General features: G+C 44.7%; 1 protein-coding gene across 1 annotated transcript in view; it reads right to left on the bottom strand.

The window, feature by feature from the left end:
* The window catches only part of CA10 (carbonic anhydrase 10), a 181191-nt gene that overhangs the window by 13494 nt on the left and 148697 nt on the right, over positions 1-19000 (bottom strand). Inside the window, exon 7 of the mRNA XM_040330765.1 lies at positions 13375-13529. Coding sequence (XP_040186699.1) covers positions 13375-13529 — 155 coding nt within the window. The remainder of the gene's footprint in view (positions 1-13374; positions 13530-19000) is intronic.

The following is a 19000-nucleotide window of genomic DNA, read 5'->3' as shown; positions in this document are numbered from 1 at the left end:
GAACTCTCTGGAGAACAGGTTCTTCTATCTCTTGGGAACTCTCTGGGTAACGGGTTCTTCTATCTCTTGGGAACTCTCTGGGTAACGGGTTCTTCTATCTCTTGGGAACTCTCTGGGTAACAGGTTTGTCTATCTCTTGGGAACTCTCTGGATAACAGGTTCTTCTATCTCTTGGGAACTCTCTGGATAACAGGTTCTTCTATCTCTTGGTAACTCTCTGGGTAACAGCCTGGTTCTTCTATCTCTTAGGAACTCTCTAGGTAACAGGTTCTTCTATCTCTTGGGAACTCTCTGGGTAACTGGTTCTTCTATCTCTTGGGAACTCTCTGGTTAACATGTTCTTCTATCCTGGCGTGTCCTCCCGCCGATGCCACTCCTCCCAGACCTCATCATGGGCGTCTAGGCTGTTGTGTATCCTGGCAGTCATCCTCTCCACCAGCTCCACGTCTTTAACCCTGGCGTATAGTGCTTCCTGAGACGGGGGTGTGGATTTTTTCCAATTAAGGGCTATCAGGCACCTAGCTGCCGTCAAAATATGCCGGAGCAGTTTTTTGTAAGGCTTAGCGAGTTTAGGCTGAGAGATACCTAGCAGGAACAGTTTAGGGGTCAGGGGAATTGACGTCCCGAAGAGACGGGTGAGAAGCTGTTGCGTAGATTGCCAGAACGGGGCAATAAGGGGAAAAGAGAGCCTCTATCTTGAAGGCAGCGCCAACATCGATCATAGGTGGAGGGGTAAATTTTGTAAAGGATATCCGGGATCCGGTACCAAAAAAAAAGCATCTTATATGAATTTTCTTTGTGTAGGGTGCACATGGAGGATTTAGCCGCCTGTCTCCAAACAGCCTGCCAGGCCTCCACTGGGAGTTCCTCCCCCAGCTCCCTCTCCCACCTCAACATATAGGCGTGTTTCCCCCGCCCTGGCAAGTCATACGCATTCAGGATCTGGTAGATGTCTGTAATCAGTCCCCGTCTATGGCGACCCTCCAGGACAATGCGTTCAAACGGGGATGGTTGTGAGAATTGGAGTCTTCTGTCACACGTCTTAATACAGAGAAGTAGAGACAGCTGTGATTGGCTGTCACAATGGTCACATGAGAGGGATCCCAACCCGCTGGCACCTCAGTGACAGCTCGATCAGCGAATGAGCTCCCAGCACAGAACTTTGAAGGCCCACGGACGCATATGTATGGTGGCAGGGAGTTAAGGTACACCCACCCTGCCATTGTATACGGGTTGCCCAGTCTGTAAGAGGTTAACATCAAAGTATTCTTTAAAAGTACGCTCCAAACCCCCACCCCCGCTCTCATTTAAAAAAAAAATTATATAATGTTTCACGTTCAAGTTGCCGGTTTGTTTTATTGCTATTTAGTCTTATCATGTTGACTCAACTAAGCCCAGATGTTTAAACCAAATTCAATTTGCACAATACATCTGGCTGCAATTATTTTACCCCGACAACAAGTAAACATTGATGCAGAAAATTATGCGCACTGTACATAAGACCAGGTGCCGCCAGGTTCTGTTGAATTTGTTTGATTACTTTCCTTGAACTAATTCATTTATAGTTTCGCTTATTTATTTATTCTTATGTAGAAACAGCTGTGTTGAGTTTCAGCGATTGCGGCCGCAACTATGGGTTGAGCTGAGCTATCGCCGTTCGCATTTGCTGAATATGTTTACCGCTCTCTCTCTCTCTCGCCGGGTTGGCTTGAATTAATTTGTTGTGGTTTATTAATTCTATTATTTTTCAATGTGTTGGATTTTACTTAATTGACTTGTTTTTTATTTGATTATGTAATCTGTCATACCGACAAACGCTAACAATTATTATAATTTGTTGCGGAAAGAGAATTTTCGTTTGAGAGAACTGGCATAAATTTTATGGAAAATTGTTTTATTTTTTAAAATAAAGTGTAATGAGTACAGATGTTATGCTGTTAAAGCTGAAATTCAAATAAAAATAAAAAAAATAAAATAGAAAAATAAATAAATTCTATCTATCTATCTATCTATCTATCTATCTATCTATCTATCTATCTATCTATCTATCTATATATATATAAAATCAGGGTTCACCGGTTCTGGTTACCGGTAACACCTGATTGGCTGAAGCGTCATCGAGGGCGGGAGAAGACATCGAGGGACGGTGGAAGGAGGATGGCTGACCCCAGAAAGGTAAGTGCCGGGTGGGGGGCAATCTGGCAGCATGTTACAGGGCACAGTGGCGACAATTGATGGCACAGTTGGTGTGTTTGGCATGGCACAGTGGTGACAATTAGGGATGCTCCGATATATCGGTGGCCGATACATATCGGCCGAAAACAGCTGTTTTGGGGACATGCTGAAACAGCTTAAAAATTGCCGATAATACTAGTGGTGCAGATCGGTAAAACACATACTGAAATTGTCTCCGCTCTGCTCGCACACAGCCCCGCCTACTCCTAACCACGCTGTGATAAAAATGCGGGTCTAATGCTGAGTTCTATCACAGCGTGTCTATCACAGCATGTCTATCACAGCACGGGGGTTAGGAGGAGGCGGGGCTGTGTGCGAGGAGAGCAGAGACAGTTTCACCATACGGGCGGCGGTGAGTTGCTTTCTTTTCTAGCAGCCATCCGTCCTCCCGGTCCCCCCCACATACCTCCCTCCGTCTGGCTCTATCTTCGGGACTCTGTCCCTCCTCCTCCTCCCCCCGACTGCCTAGTCTGGCTCCTGTTCCTGCCGCCAATGCACTCCTGTTTTTGGAGGTGACAGGGTTAATAAAGAGAACCTGTCACCTCCAATTGCTATCACACAGGGAATTATTTTCTTCTGTGTGACAGCAATAAAGTTAAGTGTAAAAAAAAATAAGAAATAATAATTAAATTAAATTAATAAAATAAGTAATTAAAAAGTAAAGAATAAGAAAAATAATACTAAAAATAAGAAAATTATACAAAAATAAAAAAAGTAAAACGACAAGCTACAAAAAAAAGTGATAAAGTAAGAAAAAAAGAAAAAGAAACAAGAGGCGGCAATTGGGGGCAGAGTGAGGCGGCAATTGGGGGACAGTGAGGCGGCAATTGGGGGCACAGTGAGGCGGCAATTGGGGGCACAGTGAGGCGGCAATTGGGGGCACAGTGAGTGTATGTTTTAACATACAATTATTTAAAAAAAAAGAAAAGTCATTTTCGGTTTCGGCCTGACATTTTTTTTTATTTCGGTTTTCGTTTCGGTTCTGAAATTTCCATTTCGGTGCACCTCTAGTGACAATTGATGGGCACAGTGGTAACAATTGATGGGCACAGTGGTGACAATTGATGGCACAGTGGCGACAATTGATGGCACAGTGGCTGCGTTTGATGGCACAGTGGCTGCGTTTGGCATGGCACAGGGGCGATAATTGATGGCACAGTGGCTGCGTTTGATGGCACAGTGGCTGCGTTTGGCATGGCACAGTGGTGACAATTGATGGACACAGTGGTGACAATTGATGGCACAGTGGCGACAATTGATGGCACAGTGGCTGCGTTTGATGGCATGGCACAGTGGTGACAATTAATGGGCACAGTGGCGACAATTGATGGAACAGTGGCTGCGTTTAGCATGGCACAGTGGTGACAATTGAGGGGGACAGTGGCGATAAATGATGGCACAGTGGCTGCGTTTGATGGCATGGCACAGTGGTGACAATTGATGGCACAGTGGCAACAATTGATGGCATGGCACAGTGGCTACAATTGATGGCACAGTGGCTGCATTTGATGGCACAGTGGCTGCGTTTGACATGGCACAGTGGCGACAATTGATGGGCACAGTGATGACAATTGATGGCACAGTGGCGACAATTGATGGCACAGTGGCTGCGTTTGATGGCATGGCACAGTGGTGACGATTAATGGGCACAGTGGCGACAATTGAAGTGGCAGTGGCTGCATTTAGCATGGCACAGTGGTGACAATTGATGGCACAGTGGCGATAAATGATGGCACAGTGGCTGAGTTTGATGGCATGGCACAGTGGCGACAATTGATGGCACAGTGGCTGCATTTGATGGCACAGTTGCTGCGTTTGATGGGCACATTGGCTGCGTTTGATGGGCCTTTGGCTGGGTTTGATGGGCACAGTGAGGCCGCATTTTTTTTTTTTTTCGTTTTGTTTGCGCCCCTCCAAAAAATTTTGAGCACCAGCTGCCACTGTATGCAGGCATCCTAAGTGCTAGCATTTGTTGTTTTCTCTCTGAAATATACAATGACCTGTATATATGAGAACTTTCACAGACAAATCATGGCAGCACTTGAGAAATATCCATCCCTGGTTGATTGATTCCTCCAGAATACATCTCAAACAGAGTAGACGTTGGCCATGGTCAAGTGGTGGCCTACAGACAATGGAATGTTCTCATGCAGACCGCCAAATTGGATGAATGATTTGTTCTGTCTGTAGGCTGTATTAGCTGCAAAAGAAAACTTTTGTTTAGATCAGAGTCTTGGCGGAGAGGTCACTTTTTTTTTTTCTAAGATGAAATGCTTGAACGCAAGTGGAGTAATTGAGGAGTTTCTCATGGCGGCTCTCCAAACCCCCAGTCTAGTTGTGCCGATGTCTGGCCGGTGGTGTTACAATTACCTGCGCCGTTTCACAAAGTTAGGAACATGTTCAAAAGCAGATTTTTAATTTGTTACACTTTGCACTTAATCCCACTGAAGCCGTCAGCGTCCTCTATTAGAAATGAACTAGCCATCGTTTTAGCTTCTGGAACATAACAAGTGCCGGGGCGATAATATCAGCCGGAGAAGATTTTCTGCGGCTTTCGCGGAAATCATTATTAAGCTTGTACAACGGAAGCCTTTAACCCAAGAAAGTTTGTCTGATAAAAACTTGGAGCTGTATAAAAATCTGCAAATGTCATCTTCCTGTTTAATTTAGTTCCGCATTATAGCGCCGCTTCCTTGTACTTTTCTTTTTCTTTTGTATGAATCCAATTTTCCTGCTGAAGACAGGGAGACAATCCTGCTTAAAGGGCAACTCCACATAATGGCTGGAATTTTGAAAAGCCCTCAAACTCACCATTCTGTTTGCCAGATAATGAAGACCGATAACTAACTCTGCCACAGGCTACAGCCACGTACATAAATGTCAATTCATGTACGTGGCTTTGTCAATGTTACAGGCAAATTATCGTACCATGTGCGCATGAAGACAATTTTTGTAATAGTCCCCTATGAGATAATAAAAACAAAAATTAACTACTACCTTAACCACTTCAGTCCCGGACCCAGGGCTTTTTTTCTCAAACAATAGGTGCTGCAACTCAACCACCCCCCCAAAACCCCTCCACCCATACACACCCTCCAAATCACATCAAGTAGTTGGTGTGTTCAGTCAAATTTCATGAACAGTAAGAGGGTCTTAACCTGCCTGGCGGTATTCCCGAGTCTGACTCAGGGTTAGATTTTCCTGCTGCGAGCGGTAACCCCGAGTCAGACTCAGGCTCGCCCCGCTAGATCCACAGGCACTGTTTACTTACCTTGTCCCTGGATCCAGCGATGCCACCGCGCTGTGTGAGCGAGCGGGACCTCGCTCGATTCACACAGCCTCCTCCTGTGCCGCCGATCTCCGTTCCCTGCGACGTTACGACGCACGGGGACGGAGAACGGCGCCAAATTCAAAAAAGTAAACAAACACATTACATACAGTATACTGTAATCTTATAGATTACAGTACTGTATGTAAAAAAAACACCCCCCCCCTTGTCCCTAGTGGTCTGCCCAGTGCCCTACATGTACTTTTATATAATAAAAACGTTTCTTTCTCCAAAAAACTGTAGATTGTCCATAGTAACCAAAAGTGTCCCTTTATGTCAAAAATAGTTTTAGATCAGCTAAAAAACAGCGATAATAAATTATAATCACTTGCAGAATTGTGCGATAGTGATTTGTGGGGAAAATCGTCATAAAAAAAAAAAAATAATGACAGCGACAATTCTGCAACTGAGCAAATTTCAGTGATTTTGATTTGATTACATTATTGAATAATTTTTATTATAATTATATTATTATTTGTTATAATTATTTATAATTATTTATTATTTTATAATTTATAATTTTGTTTTTAAAAAAATGTCATACCGGGATGCCTATTAGAATCTTGTTTGGTCAGATTTAAGTGAGTTATTTCTAAAAATTACAGACCTACAATATAAAACGCCAAATTTCCTTGCAAATAATGGTACCGCTTTCAGCATGTTTTTTCTGAAAGAATCATACCGCAAGGGAGGTTAAAGGAGCATTAAATACCAGGATTGCATTTCATACAGAGTGGAGAGTTCAGGGGGGGATACACATAGAGTTCAGAGCTGTCAACAGAAACCGAACTTCTGTGTTTACAAGTGATTGTGGTGAGCAGCTCCCCCCCCCCCCCCCCCAAGGATCTGAGCCACCAAGTTCCCCCTGAAAAAAAGCCCTGCCCGGACCATTTCGCTGGCCAAAGACCAAAGCACTTTTTGCGATTCGGCACTGCGTCACTTTAACTGACAATTGCGCGGTCGTGCGACGTGGCTCCCAAAAAAAAAAATCACTAGGGGGTGATCGAGGGGTTAAGTGTGTCCTAGGGAGTGATTCTAACTGTGGGGGGGGCTACCACTGAAATGACAGTGATCACTGCTCCCGATAAACCCTTTACAACCACTTTTAACTACAGGTAAGCCTAGATTAAGGCTTACTTGTAGGTGCTCGAAATATTTACAATAATTAATTATTTACAATAATGACGGGTGCCGATGTCTGTGGCACATGCGCCATAGACAATGGCGCAGGTGCACTTTAGAAACGGCGATCAGAGTTACGCTATGAGGACTGTTTTTCTTTATGTTTGAGCCCATGGAACTGCTTATTATCATATGAGTGAGAATAGCGTGAATTGGAGTGCACAAATCCATTGTCCCGGTGAACTATTTGAGATACCCTGGAAGACAACCCCTTGATATTGCTGTCTGGGCATAACATATCTAAAGCGTGTTTTGACATAATTATGGTAAGTGCATTTCCTAGGGGAGTGGAATCACGTGGTGTGGTGAAGGTGGAGTCTCCATACGCCAAACGATTTTCCATTAACTACTGCCCAAGCACTTTAACCGGATTTGTCCCACTGGGTGTTTTTCACCATATTGCCACCTAACAGTGTACAATTTATTATTTGAAAGCACTGCTTTGCTTTAGGGACTTTTTTTGGAATGAACTTCATAGCTTATGGATTCTGCTGAAGCTGTTATAGCCGCAATGGGTGGGCCAACTCAATATTGAACCCTACGGATGTCTGAGACTGGGATGTCATTAAAGTTCATGTGAGTGTTAAGGTAGGCATCCCAATACTTTTGGTAATATAGTCAGGGGCGTCCGTAGAACTTTTTTCGGGGGGGCATAATTTTCGACAATGTCATCACAGTCAGAGACTGCAGACATACTACAAGAGATGGTTAGAGACTGCGAACAAAGCACATATAAATTACACCCCCATACACACACATTACACCACAATACACCCAGATACATTACATCCCAATACACACACATTACACCCCCACACACCCAGATACATTACATCCCTTTGCAGATGACACCAAGCTATGCAGTGGAATAACGTCCTTGCAGGATGTCTCTAATTTACAAGCCGACCTCAATGCTCTGTCTAATTGGGCGACTAAGTGGCAGATGAGGTTTAATGTTGATAAATGTAAAGTTATGCACTTAGGGACTAAGAATATGCATCATACATACTAGGGGGAGTACAACTGGGGGGATCCGTAGTGGAGAAGGATCTGGGGTTTTTAGTTGATCATAAGCTCAATAATGGCATGCAATGCCAAGCTGCGGTTTCCAAAGCGAGCAAAGTCCTTTCTTGTATAAGAGAGGTATGGACTCCAGAGACAGAGATATAATTTTGCCCCCCCTGTACAAATCATTAGTAAGACCTCATCTGGAATATGCAGTTCAGTTTTGGGCCCCAGTTCTCAAAAAGGATATTGGAGAACTGGAGAAAGTGCAGAGAAGGGCAACCAAACTGATAAGAGGCATGGAGGAGCTCAGCTATGAGGAAAGATTAGAGAAACTGAATTTATTCACTCTTGAGAAGAGAAGAATAAGGGGGGATATGATCAACATGTACAAATATATAAGAGGTCCATACAGTGAACTTTGTGTTGAGTTATTCACTTTACGGTCAACACTGAGGACAAGGGGGCACTCTTTACGTCTAGAGGAAAAGAGATTTCACCTCCAAATACGGAAAGGTTTTTTCACAGTAAGAGCTGTGAAAATGTGGAACAGACTCCCTCCAGAGGTGGTTCTGGCCAGCTCAGTAGATTGCTTTAAGAAAGGCCTGGATACTTTCCTAAATGCATAAATCAAGTGAAAAAGTGTAGCGCAAACAAAATACTAATACATATACAAATAACAGTGAATCAACTGAGCAGTGAAAACTAAAAATAAATAATATAAACCAGTGATAATAAATGTCCACGTGTCCAAAAAAAGTCCTTATAAGAGTGTATGATTACACAAATGAATCCAAAAGGAGTGAAGGTGAAGATGAAACACCAATAGGGAATCCACCACCGCATGCAAGATGGACTCTCAACCTTAATGCTTCGACCCGTGAAGGTCACAAAGCATATCAGCAGTAATCTCAATTAGTAACAAACCTCCAATGGAAACACCATACCAACATTGGTACCAGCAGACCACCATACATAGGAAAAAACACAGAAGATATCTAGCGCTCTCTGTATGAAAAAGGTTTATTGAAACAACAATGGCTCAGTCTCCGGCCTCTGGATCCGGTAGCAATTCTCAAGGTGCAGCCACGTGGTCCTGGGCGGGTGGGCAGTATAGTTCCTCTTTCTCCTCTCTGGCTGGAGAGGAGAAAGAGGAACTATACTGCCCACCCGCCCATGACCACGTGGCTGCACCCGTGGCTGCAATGTTCCGAAGTCAGTCTGACTTTTTTCATCGGAAATTCCGATCATGTGTACGGGGCATAAAGGCCGTGTGGGTAGCAAAGGGTGTATGGAAGATATTATAGAAGGTAGATATCAATCTAGTATATTCTATGCCCAGAATGACATCCACTAGGGGAAGTACTTGAAGAGTACGAAACGTGTCGGTGAATTGAGCCTGCAAGGCATGTAAGTAACGAAATAGAATATAATTGGGGAGGCCAAATTTTTCCTTGAGGACCAGGAACGGCAAGGAGGGCTTTTTAAATGATAAAAGTAGAAGCTTCTTGAGAAGAAGACTTGTGAAGCTCCTCAGATTTATGGCCACTATGACTTTGTAAAACAAATGACAAATGTAGACTTCTTATTAAATAGATGGAACAAATGACGCCCGTCTGATCCTGTTTTGTGTTCACTCATTGATAAATTATGAATGAAAACAGACAGTAACTTAAGTCTCAGAAAGTTTCCCAACGTAATATCCAGAGAAACATCCAATATAGCCGGAGATACACTTTGCCTTGCTGGAGACAACCCTTTTTAGGATATGGGCTGGTAAATAATGAATTACCTGATAATCTTTTGCAATGTAAATTCTCTGCTCGGTGACAGATAGACAGGAGCCACAGGCAACAGCCTACTTTGCCGGAAGCGAATCTCGCAATGCAGACGATAGTTTTTTTTGTTGATTCAGCCTTAATGCCTTAATATCCTTACACTTTCCCCGTCGTATCGTACGGAGGTGCGATCAGATTTGAGGCTTTTATCACAAACACGATTTGACATGTGTGTCTTTAGCTGTTGAAGGAGATCTGACAGGCCACAGCTAGCGGTACAATGTCTCAGGGGTCAGTAGGCTGCCCCTTGCTTCATTATTTTTGTCTTTCCTAGCTAAGCAAGCATAAAATACAACCAATTATTCTTCCGTCTGTGTGTGCTGTATGCTTAAATTATAAGGTAAACTCCGGTGAAAATAAAGCCTTGAGATACATGCAGGGAGGAAGGCCTACCTAGTTTTTTGAGGTGTATTTATAAAATCATTTGCATAGCTGTTCATCCATCGAAACTGTATGTCAATTCATTCTATGTGAATGGGGCAAAATCGAATGTTCTTAGGCTATATTCTCTGCAGATCAAATGTTATTAATTGGAAACAAAACTACCATATATACCCGAGTATAAGCCGACCTGAATATAAGGCACTTAAATTTACCACAAAAAAATGGGAAAACGTATTGACTCAAGTATAAGGGGGTCCATCTGCATGCCTCATTGTGCCTCACTTTGCCTCACTGTGTCCATGTGCATGCCTCACTGTGTCAATGCCTCACTGTGTCCATGCCTCACTGTGCCCATGCCTCACTGTGCCCATGCCTCACTGTGCCCATGCCTCACTGTGCCCATGCCTCACTGTGTCCATGCCTCACTGTGTCCATGCCTCACTATGCCCATGCCTCACTGTGCCCATGCCTCACTGTGTCCATGCCTCACTATGCCCATGCCTCACTGTGCCAATGCCTCACTGTGCCCATGCCTCACTGTGCCCATGCCTCACTATGCCCATGCCTCACTATGCCCATGCCTCACTGTGTCCATGCCTCACTATGCCCATGCCTCACTGTGCCCATGCCTCACTATGCCCATGCCTCACTGTGTCCATGACTAGACTGACGTTTAACATGGGAGTCTATGGAAGGGGTGCCCGGGTTTGAAAAATCGGTGCTCCCCAGCCGTAGGTCCCCCAGACAACAAACTTAGAACACATTTAGACCATAAATTGGGCTAAATGTGTGGCAAGTTTGGGGTCCAGGAGACCTACGACCGGCCGAAACCGGGTCCCCAAAATCACCATAGAAATGACCGTTTAACATGGAAGTCTATGAAAGGGGTACCCGGCTTTGAAAAATCGGTGCTCCCCGGCCGTAGGTCCCCCGGACAACAAACTTGCAGAGGAAGAGTGGGGCTACCTGTGTGTTTGGGGTCCAGGGGACCTATGGCTGGCTGGTACCGGGTCCCCAAAGTCCAGGAGATCAGGCGCAAGTATAAGCCGAGGGGGGCATTTTCAGCACAAAAAAACGTGCTGAAAAACTCGTCTTATACTTGCGTATATACGGTAAGTAGGGAAAGTGCCGCATTATGGCCAGTGGATGGAGCGGAGGAACATACGTATTAAATATGATCTTCATTGCCATCTAGTGGCCATAATCTGGCATTTTCCCCATTTCACATATTTTTTTTTTAATTAATACCTTTTGATCAGCAGGGAAAATAGCCTGGGAACATTTGATTCTGCCCTATTCAAACAAAATTGACATGCAGTTTGGATGGTTGAACAGATATGCATTTTGTATTCAGCCCCCTTTACTCTGATACCCCTAACTAAAATCTAGTGTAACTAATTGCCTTCAGAAGTCACCTGTGTGTAATTTAATCTCAGTATAAATACAGCTGTTCTGTGAAGCCCTCAGAGGTTTGTTAGAGAACCTTAGTGAACAAAAAGCATCATGAAGGCCAATGGACACACCAGATAGGTCAGGGATAAAGTTGTGGAGAATTTGACGTCTATGGGACTCGAACGTTTGAATTCAAAAGTGCTCAATTTAAAGCCTAATATGCAAGTTATTGTCGTAAAACGTCTTTAAGAAACCGGGTCTTGCCCGAGGGAACATGTATCAATGGAAAAAAAGTTTTAAAAACGGTCGTTTTTTTCAGGACTTCAGGACGACCGTTTTTAAAACTTTTTTTCCATTGATACATGTTCCCTGGGGCAAGACCCGGGTTCTCAAAGACGTTTTCACAGGCATACTATAGACACCCAGCAGGTACAATATTTAAAGGAATTTTTCATTTATTTTTATTTTTTAACTTAAGCATCATTAAGGAGCAGTGATTTTAATGATGCTTAAAGAAAAAAATAAAAAAATAAAAAATAAAAATTCCTTTAAATATTGTACCTGCTGGGTGTCTATAGTATGCCTGTGAAAACGTCTTTAAATAGCACAATCACCTACCTGCCAGTAAATTAGGAAGAACTGATCTAGTTAACTATACAGTGTATAAATATATGTACAACACCTGGGATGTATATATATCCTCTACACACTGTAACATTAACTGACTAGCCTGCCTGCTCTATCTACCTGCAAAAAATGACACTCTCTGTCTCTCTCTGTTTTCTCTAACCACTGCCGCAACACACTACACAAGGCCGACCTGCAGGCGGCCTTTTATAGTGTGGGGCGTGTACTAAACCCCCTGAGCCATAATTGGCCAAAGCCACCCTGGCTTTGGCCAATTATGGCTCTCTCCGTTTTTTGTGTGCTGTGATTTGCCAAGCATGCGGGTCATAGTGCATGCTTGGCCAATCATCAGCCAGCGATGCCGCAGTAAATTATGGTCTGTGAAACGTAACTTGAATTTGGCGCGAACGACCCGTTTTGTTCGTATTTCGACGAACGATTGAACATACGATGTTCGAGTCGAATATGAGTTCGACTCGAATACGAAGCTCATCCCTACTCTGCGGTATTGCATGCCATTGAACTCAATGCGGAACTAATTATTTTAGTTTCTGTAAGTAATGTGAAATAATGGAATATTATATGTCTGACATTAGCTACTCCATTTTAGATAACATAGGTCTCTTAGAGATAATACAATATGTGCTTTTATTCTTGTTTTTCTAACATTTAAGCGTTGTGGTTTTTGTCATAGATACAAATAGATTATGTGTTAGACGGCTAGTTCCGGCACAGGCATTCTGTGTGCAAGTAACTTGTTCCGCAATCCTCTGAAGTTTGTAAATTGTTCCTCAATTTTCTGAAACTTGTAAGAATGAAACTTGTGGAAAGAGGAACATCTGTATCTGTATAAGTACTGTGAAAAATATAAGCAATTTGCAATCATCGATACAACATAAGCCGTCTGTGTCTTTAATTGCTCGACCGGTGAGGGGGCATCCGCCTGTCCAAGGTCCAGCCTAGGCAACAACGGAACCAGAACCGAACCTAACAGTTTCCATTGACTTTAATGGGGGAACTCGCTTTGATATGCAAGTACTTTGGATTACGAGCATTCTCCCGGAACGGATTATGCTCGTTATCCGAGGTTCCACTGTATATTACACAGTAGGTTTATTGCTTCAATTATTTGGATAAGAGACGTATCTTTTTATATAACATCTTCATGATCTTCAGGCTACAAACCCAACAGGAGATAATCTTGGGTAGCTGCTATATTCAAAAACATTCGTTATGTCTCCCCTTTGTAGTAACTTTAACATATCTGGGCTGCTGAACAAGAAACCAGACACAATATAAGGTGGAATAATATAGTAGAAAACATTCATGAAGCCTGGAATACACACCCAGTGCACACCAGTAATCATTCTTGACGCGGCTCACCTGCATTCTGGTAATATAGATGGGTTTGTTCATGATGATCCAACTCGCTGTCTCATAACATGCCGGTATGGTCATTGACCCATCGTAGGTGATGAAACTAGCGGTTTCAGGATAAAGCTCTTCTATATTTAGCCCCTGTAGTAAATAGGCATCATCTAAGGATACATTGTGGAGAAAACAACATTCAGTAACCAAAGATCAGAGGAAGAAAGAAAAGGTGAATTTATGCGAAGCAACACATCTGTATTATTGGTTATTGAAAGATAAAGTGCCGTTATATAGGAATGTGTTGGAGTAGATCCAGCGCTTCGTACAAGAGCATTCAAGTGATTAGGAACTACATGGCCAAAAATTGTGGACTTCCGAACATTACACCCAGGTGACCTTGTTGGACATTCCAGTCCAAAACCATTATTGTCTCCTCCAAGAAGAAGTTTCCATGGTTCAGATGCACTAATATTGAACAAAAAATAAGATATATATATAGGGTTGTCCCGATACCACTTTTTTAGGACCGAGTACAAGTACCGATACTTTTTTCCATGTACTCGGCGATACCGAATACCAATACTTTTTTAAAAATGTGTCCCCAAATGCAGCCGTGTCCCCAAATGCAGCCATGTCCCCACAAATGCAGCCATGTGTCCCACAAATGCAGCCATGTCCCCACAAATGCAGCCATGTTTCCCAAAAATGCAGCCATGTCCCCCACAAATGCAGCCATGTCCCCACAAATGCAGCCATGTGTCCCACAAATGCAGCCATGTCCCCCACAAATGCAGCCATGTCCCCCACAAATGCAGCCATGTCCCCACAAATGCAGCCATGTCCCCACAAATGCAGCCATGTCCCCCACAAATGCAGCCATGTCCCCCACAAATGCAGCCATGTACCCCATAAATGCAGCCATGTCCCCCCACAAATGTAGCCATGTCCCCCATAAATGCAGCCATGTCCCCCCACAAATGCAGCCATGTCCCCCAAAAATGCAGCCATGTCCCCCACAAATGCAGCCATGTCCCCCACAAATGCAGCAATGTCCCCACAAATGCAGCCATGTACCCCAAAAATGCAGCCATGTACCCCACAAATGCAGCCATGTCCCCCATAAATGCAGCCATGTCCCCCCACAAATGTAGCCATGTCCCCCAAAAAATGCAGCCATGTCCCCCACAAATGCAGCCATGTACCCCACAAATGCAACCATGTCCCCACAAATGCAGCCATGTCCCCCACAAATGCAGCCATGTCCCCACAAATGCATGTGTCCCACAAATGCAGCCATGTCCCCCACAAATGCAGCCATGTCCCCCACAAATGCAGCCATGTCCCCCACAAATGCAGCCATGTCCCCCACAAATGCAGCAATGTCCCCACAAATGCAGCCATGTCCCCCACAAATGCAGCCATGTGTCCCACAAATGCAGCCATGTCCCCCACAAATGCAGCCATGTCCCCCACAAATGCAGCCATGTCCCCACAAATGCAGCCATGTTTCCCAAAAATGCAACCATGTCCCCCACAAATGCAGCCATGTCCCCCACAAATGCAGCAATGTCCCCACAAATGCAGCCATGTACCCCACAAATGCAGCCATGTACCCCACAAATGCAGCCATGTCCCCCATAAATGCAGCCATGTCCCCCCACAAATGTAGCCATGTCCCCCATAAATGCAGCCATGTCCCCCCACAAATGCAGCCATGTCCCCCAAAAATGCAGCCATGTCCCCCACAAATGCAGCTATGTCTCCAAAGAGAACGCTTAACCCCCCCCCCAGCGCCGTCGCCGTCACCTAGTTGATCAGCGCGGGGAACATTACAGCTTTCATTTGAATAGCTGTGTGTTCCCCCGTCGCGCCTCGTCATATATAGCCCCTCCCCCTTGTTCCGGGCACTTTGATAGACAGATCACCCATTCAATCCTGAGACGGGTGATCTGTCTATCAAAGTGCCCGGACAAGGGGGCGCGGCGGGGGAACACACAGCTATTCAAATGAAAGCTGTATTGTTCCCCGCGCTTATCAACTAGACGGCGGCGGCGGGGTAGGTCTTGACTTTCTCTTTGAGGACTGCACTGCTCCGCTTTCCGCCCCCTCTCCGCCCGCTCTCTCACGCTGACGGCGTGCTCGCGACCCGGTCCGAAGCTCCGTGACCGCGCCCGCGGACCCGATCGCCGCCGGTGTCCCACGATCGGGTCACAGGAGCTGAAGAACGGGGAGAGGTGAGTGTAAACAAACCTTCCCCGTTCTTCTCTGTGGTAGTGTCACAGATCGTCTGTTCCCTGATATAGGGAACGACGATCAGTGACGTCACACCTACAGCCACGCTCCCCTACAGTAAGAATCACTCCCTTAGGACACACTTAACCCCTTAGCGCCCCCTAGTGGTAACCCCTTCACTGCCATTGTCATTTTCACAGTAATCAGTGCATTTTTATAGCACTTTTCGCAGTGAAAATGACAACGGTCCCAAAAATGTGTCAAAAGTGCACTTCATGAATTGGGTTCTAGACTTCCGTCTACATACACACCACCAGGAATGTGCCGCAAATACTTTATTGAATCGCCCCCAGAGTGTACTGACGAGCATGAAAGCATATATGGTTTTTTAAAAGGTCATGGGTGTCACATATGTCTGACAATTCCACTTTAAAATCAGATGTTAGAACAGATGTTGGCGCATATTTTCCTTCCACACGTAAATCCACATAATGGTCATCATTATGTACAAATCTGCACATTTAGGTAGAGGCTCAGTAATTACTGAGTTGGAACTGAGACCGTGAATTAAGGAAATGTATAACACTGCTAATTATATTCTAGGTTTTACAACTACTTATATGAGCCTCATGCTGTGCTATTGACGACTCCGACGAGTGACTCATTTTGTTTTTATCGTGAATATGTTACTCCCTCCTCTTCTATCCATTGTAGCTTCTATAGACGTCTCATTCTTGATACGGATTTTAATATTTCTTACACTTTTAAAGGGATCTCATAGGCCTTTAATAAATCCACATTTTTATCGTGACGGCGACATTATGGCGGACACTTTTGGCGCTATTTTGGGACCATTCACAGTTATACAGCGATCAGTGCTATACAAATGCACTGATTACTGTGTAAATGTGACTGGCAGTGAGGGGGTTAAGCTGTAGGGGGTGCTGAAGGGGTTAAGTGTGTCCTAGGGATGTGTTCTAACTGTGTGGGGGCGGGGCTACGTGTGACACCACACTGATCACCTCTACCGATCACAGGAAGCTGTGATCAGTGTCCTGTCACTAGGCAGATTGGGGAAATGCTTGTTTACATCAGCACTTCCCGTTCTTTCTCTCCGTGAGACAATCGCGGGAGTGGACATTGAGTCCGTGGGACTCGCGGTCACACTCACAGAGCTTGCGGCTGGCGCACGCGCCCACAATGCCACGTCTTAAAGGGGACGTATATATATATATATATATATATATATATACGTCCATATGCCTAGCCATTCCATTCTGCCGACGTATATAGTCGTGCAGCGGTTGACAAGAGGTTAACTGACAATTGCGTGGTCGTGCAACGTTGTACCCAAATAAAATGTATGTCCTTTTTTTCCCCACAAATAGAGCTTTCTACTTGCTAGTGTACCAACACAAATAATATAAAATAAAGCAGCAGCTTGAAGTGAGATACACACAATAATAGATAGAAAATGAGAGAAGCTGTGCTAAATAGTCCCAAATATTGCAGGAAAATTCTTCATTAAAACGGCATGTTATTGATCAACATATAGGATGGAATGAATCCTCTTCCCAGTGGCACCACAGAGATTCCAGCAAACAACAGAAGCCAGTCCTCCTAGTACACAGCGTTGTGAAGTCAGCATGTGCCCTTCCCCCAGACGCGTTTCGTCATACGTGACGTTGTGCAGGCCAGTCAAGTTTCTCCACCCCAAACTCGCTCATCTATGTCTTTATGGATCTAGCTTTGTGCACTGGTCCAAATCATTTGGTGAAGGGGGGATTATGGTGTGGGGGTTGGTTTTTTAGGGGGTTGGGCTTGGCCCCTTAGTTCCAATGAAGGGTACTCTTCAGCATACCAAGACATTTTGGACAATTTCATGCTCCCAACTTTGTAAGAACAGTTTGGGGATGACCCCTTCCTGTTCCAACATGACTGCGCACCAGTGTACCAAGCAAGGTCCATAAAGACATGGATGAGCATACCTATCACAGTGTAAATAGGAAGTGTTAGTTATTGGGCATTTCCCTCCTCACACTGGGCTAGATTCACATAGATCTTTAGATCCGCGTAATCTATGTAATTTATGATTCGCCGGCGCAATTTTGCGAGGCTAGTGTAGTATTCACAAAGCACTTACCTCCAAACTTGCGCCGGCGGATCGTAACTCCCCCGGCGGAATTCAAATTCCGCGGCTAGGGGGAGTGTACGATTTAACTGCGCATGCGCCGCCGGCGAAATTTCCTAGTGCGCATGCTCCAAATGACGTCGCTAGGACGTAATTGTTTTCGGCGTGAAAGTAAATTGTGTCGATCCATATTCGCGACCGACTTACGCAAACGACGTAAAAATTCAAAACTCGGCGCGGGAACGACGCCCATACTTAACATTGGATACGCCGCATATAGCAGGGGTAAGTATACGCCGGAAAAAGCCGGACGCAAACGACGTAAAAAAAAAGCGACGGGCGGGCGTTCGTTTCTGAATCGGCCGAAATCGGAATGTGCATATTCGGCGCGTAAAAAAATGAAGCGCCACCTAGCGGCCGGCGGGAGAATGCAGCCTAAGATCCGACGGTGTAAGTCACTTACACCAGTCGGATCTAAGGGAGATCTATGCGGAACTGATTCTTATAAATCAGTCGCATAGATCCGACCGTCGGATCTCAGAGATACGACGGCGTATCAGGAGATACGCCGTCGTATCTCTTTGTGAATCCGGCCCACTGACAACACGTGAGTAGAGGAAAGCCAATAAGCTGCTGTCCTGACAGGGGGGAGCTGCACTGATGCATTGATTATAAGTGCAGCCCCATCAGCGATGCCCACCAGTACCCACCAGTGATGCCAATCAGTACCTATCAGTGCTGCCTTTCAGTGCCCATCAGTGATGCTTGTCAGTGCCACCTATCGGTGACGTCTATTAGTGCCCAGCAGTGCCCATGAGTGCCGCCTATCAGTGCCCATCAGTGCTGCATAGTAGTGCCTCCACATCAGTGCCCATCAATGCCATCTCATCAGTGTCCATCAATGACATCTCATCAGTGCCCATCAGTGCAGCCTATCAGTGCTCATCAGTAAAGGAGAAAAATGACTTATTTACAAAATATTGAAACAGAAACAAGGAAAACATTTTTGTTTTCCTTTTGACATTTTTTTTGTCTGTTTAGCAAAAAATAAAAAGCTCAATCTGTCTCAAAAAAATAATAAAAGATTAGTTTGGGTTCAGTGTTGCATGACCGCGCAATTGTCATTCAGTGTGTGACAACGCTAAAAAGCTGAAAATTGGCCTGGGCAGGAAGGGGGTGAAAGTACCCGGTATTGAAGTGGTTAATCCAGAGACAGCCAAGCAAGCAGCATTTTCACAAGGAGGTCAGGAATGACTGGAAGCTGAACAGATTACT

The sequence above is a fragment of the Rana temporaria genome, chromosome 12 (genome assembly GCF_905171775.1).
Source record: "Rana temporaria chromosome 12, aRanTem1.1, whole genome shotgun sequence".
NCBI lineage: Eukaryota > Metazoa > Chordata > Amphibia > Anura > Ranidae > Rana > Rana temporaria.
This window is presented reverse-complemented; position numbering and strand designations above follow the sequence as displayed.